Below are 1,758 nucleotides of genomic sequence, written 5' to 3' on the forward strand. Positions count from 1 at the left end.
TGAATGATGTGATTGTGTTGATGTGTGTCGATGGAGACGATTGAAGTGAATGTGGTTTGATTTCAGTCTCAAGCTGAGCACACAGAGCGTCAGATTAAACAGCAGTTTGAGAAGCTTCATCAGTTTCTCAGAGATGAAGAAGAAGCTACAATCACTGCACTGAGGGAGGAAGAGGAGCAGAAGAAGCAGATGATGGAGAAGCTGGAGGAGATGAACAGACACATCTCAGCTCTTTCACACACAATCAGAGACACGGAGGAGATGATGAGAGCCAGTGACGTCTGCTTTCTGAAGGTCTGATTTCAGATCATTGATTGATTGATTGATTGATTGAGTTGTTGATGATTAACTGTGTGTTTGTTCTGCAGGAGTTTCCAGTCTCAATGGAAAGGTGAGTGATCTGCTGCTGTCTCTGCTCTCTCTGCTTCTGATCCAAAGCCACTGCAGTTCTGATCCTTAATGTTCTTCCAGAGTCCAGATTTCATCAGAGCCGGATCCACAGACTCCTTCTGGAGCTTTGATTGATGTGCCGCGTTACTTGGGCAACCTGAGCTTCAGAGTCTGGAAGAAGATGCAGGACATTGTTCAGAACAGTGAGTCTGACTGCAGAAGATCTGTGCTCGCACTCCTACAGTTTATAATGACACAAAGTACTATACTATATTTACCACAAAACAATTGAAGTATTTGTTTATTAAACAAGCCGACCTCACGAGTGGAAGAGTACAGTCAGATAACTTGAAAACCGCTTACTATATTCTACAAGAATATATTTCGTAAGAAATGAATAAATTCTTCATGTATTTATGGCTTCATGTATGTTGATTTTTCCAGTGAAGAAACAATGATGAGGGTCAGCTCGGATAATGATGTCCAGAAGAACCAGCTTCAGTTACACCACAGAGATGTTAATATATCCTAAAATATGAAAATGACAGATTATTAATGACTAAGTTAAACACAACAGACAGTAAAAAGTATTTTTAAAACAAAGACACACAGTAAGAGCCAGTTTAATGAACATGATCAGATGATGCAGAGAATCTCAACAGGCCTGATTGTTAGATTTTTATTTTAACGTTTCCAAAATATAATTTTTTCTTCATGGGACACAAATGTTTGAATCACAAATTTAATGTTTGCAGTTGATCCCATTAAACACTGAAAATAAAAAAGAAAAGAAACTTATAACAGTTCTGACAGAGACGATCTATTTACTATAACAACACTGATAGTGATCAGAGGAAAATATCTGAAGTGTTTGATCAACAGCACGAGTGTCATAACTCATAATAATCTGTGTGTGGTTCACTCTTGATCGTTATATGAACATCAGAATAACAGCATCTGTTGACTGTGTCTCATCAGCTCCTGTGATTCTGGATCCAAACACGGCTCATCCAGATCTGGTTCTGTCTGAGGATCTGACCAGTGTGAAATACAGCGGGAACAAACAACCACTTCCTGATAATCCAGAGAGGTTTGACATCTATGACTGTGTTCTGGGTTCAGAGGGTTTTAACTCAGGAACACACTGCTGGGATGTGGAGGTTAAACAGAGTTCATGCTGGAGTCTCGGAGTAACTACAGCATCAAACCCGAGGAAGGGAGATGATTTTTATAACAATGATGTCTGGAGTGTGCGATATGGACAGTTTGAACAGGATCTTGAGCGTGTGAGAGTGTATCTGGACTATGACAGAGGAACAGTGTCATTCTCTGATCCTGTAACTAACACACATCTACACACATTCACAA

The 1,758-nt window shown here is 39.8% G+C and overlaps 1 protein-coding gene across 1 annotated transcript in view; it reads left to right on the forward strand.

The window, feature by feature from the left end:
* Window positions 1-1,758, forward strand: part of LOC107561220 (zinc-binding protein A33-like) — a 7,005-nt gene that overhangs the window by 3,209 nt on the left and 2,038 nt on the right. Inside the window, exons 3-6 of the mRNA XM_016245607.1 lie at window positions 67-294; window positions 369-391; window positions 472-593; window positions 1,369-1,443. Coding sequence (XP_016101093.1) covers window positions 67-294; window positions 369-391; window positions 472-593; window positions 1,369-1,443 — 448 coding nt within the window. The remainder of the gene's footprint in view (window positions 1-66; window positions 295-368; window positions 392-471; window positions 594-1,368; window positions 1,444-1,758) is intronic.

The sequence above is a fragment of the Sinocyclocheilus grahami genome, unplaced genomic scaffold, assembly GCF_001515645.1.
Source record: "Sinocyclocheilus grahami isolate Dianchi unplaced genomic scaffold, SAMN03320097.WGS_v1.1 scaffold760.1, whole genome shotgun sequence".
Classification (NCBI taxonomy): Eukaryota; Metazoa; Chordata; class Actinopteri; order Cypriniformes; family Cyprinidae; genus Sinocyclocheilus; species Sinocyclocheilus grahami.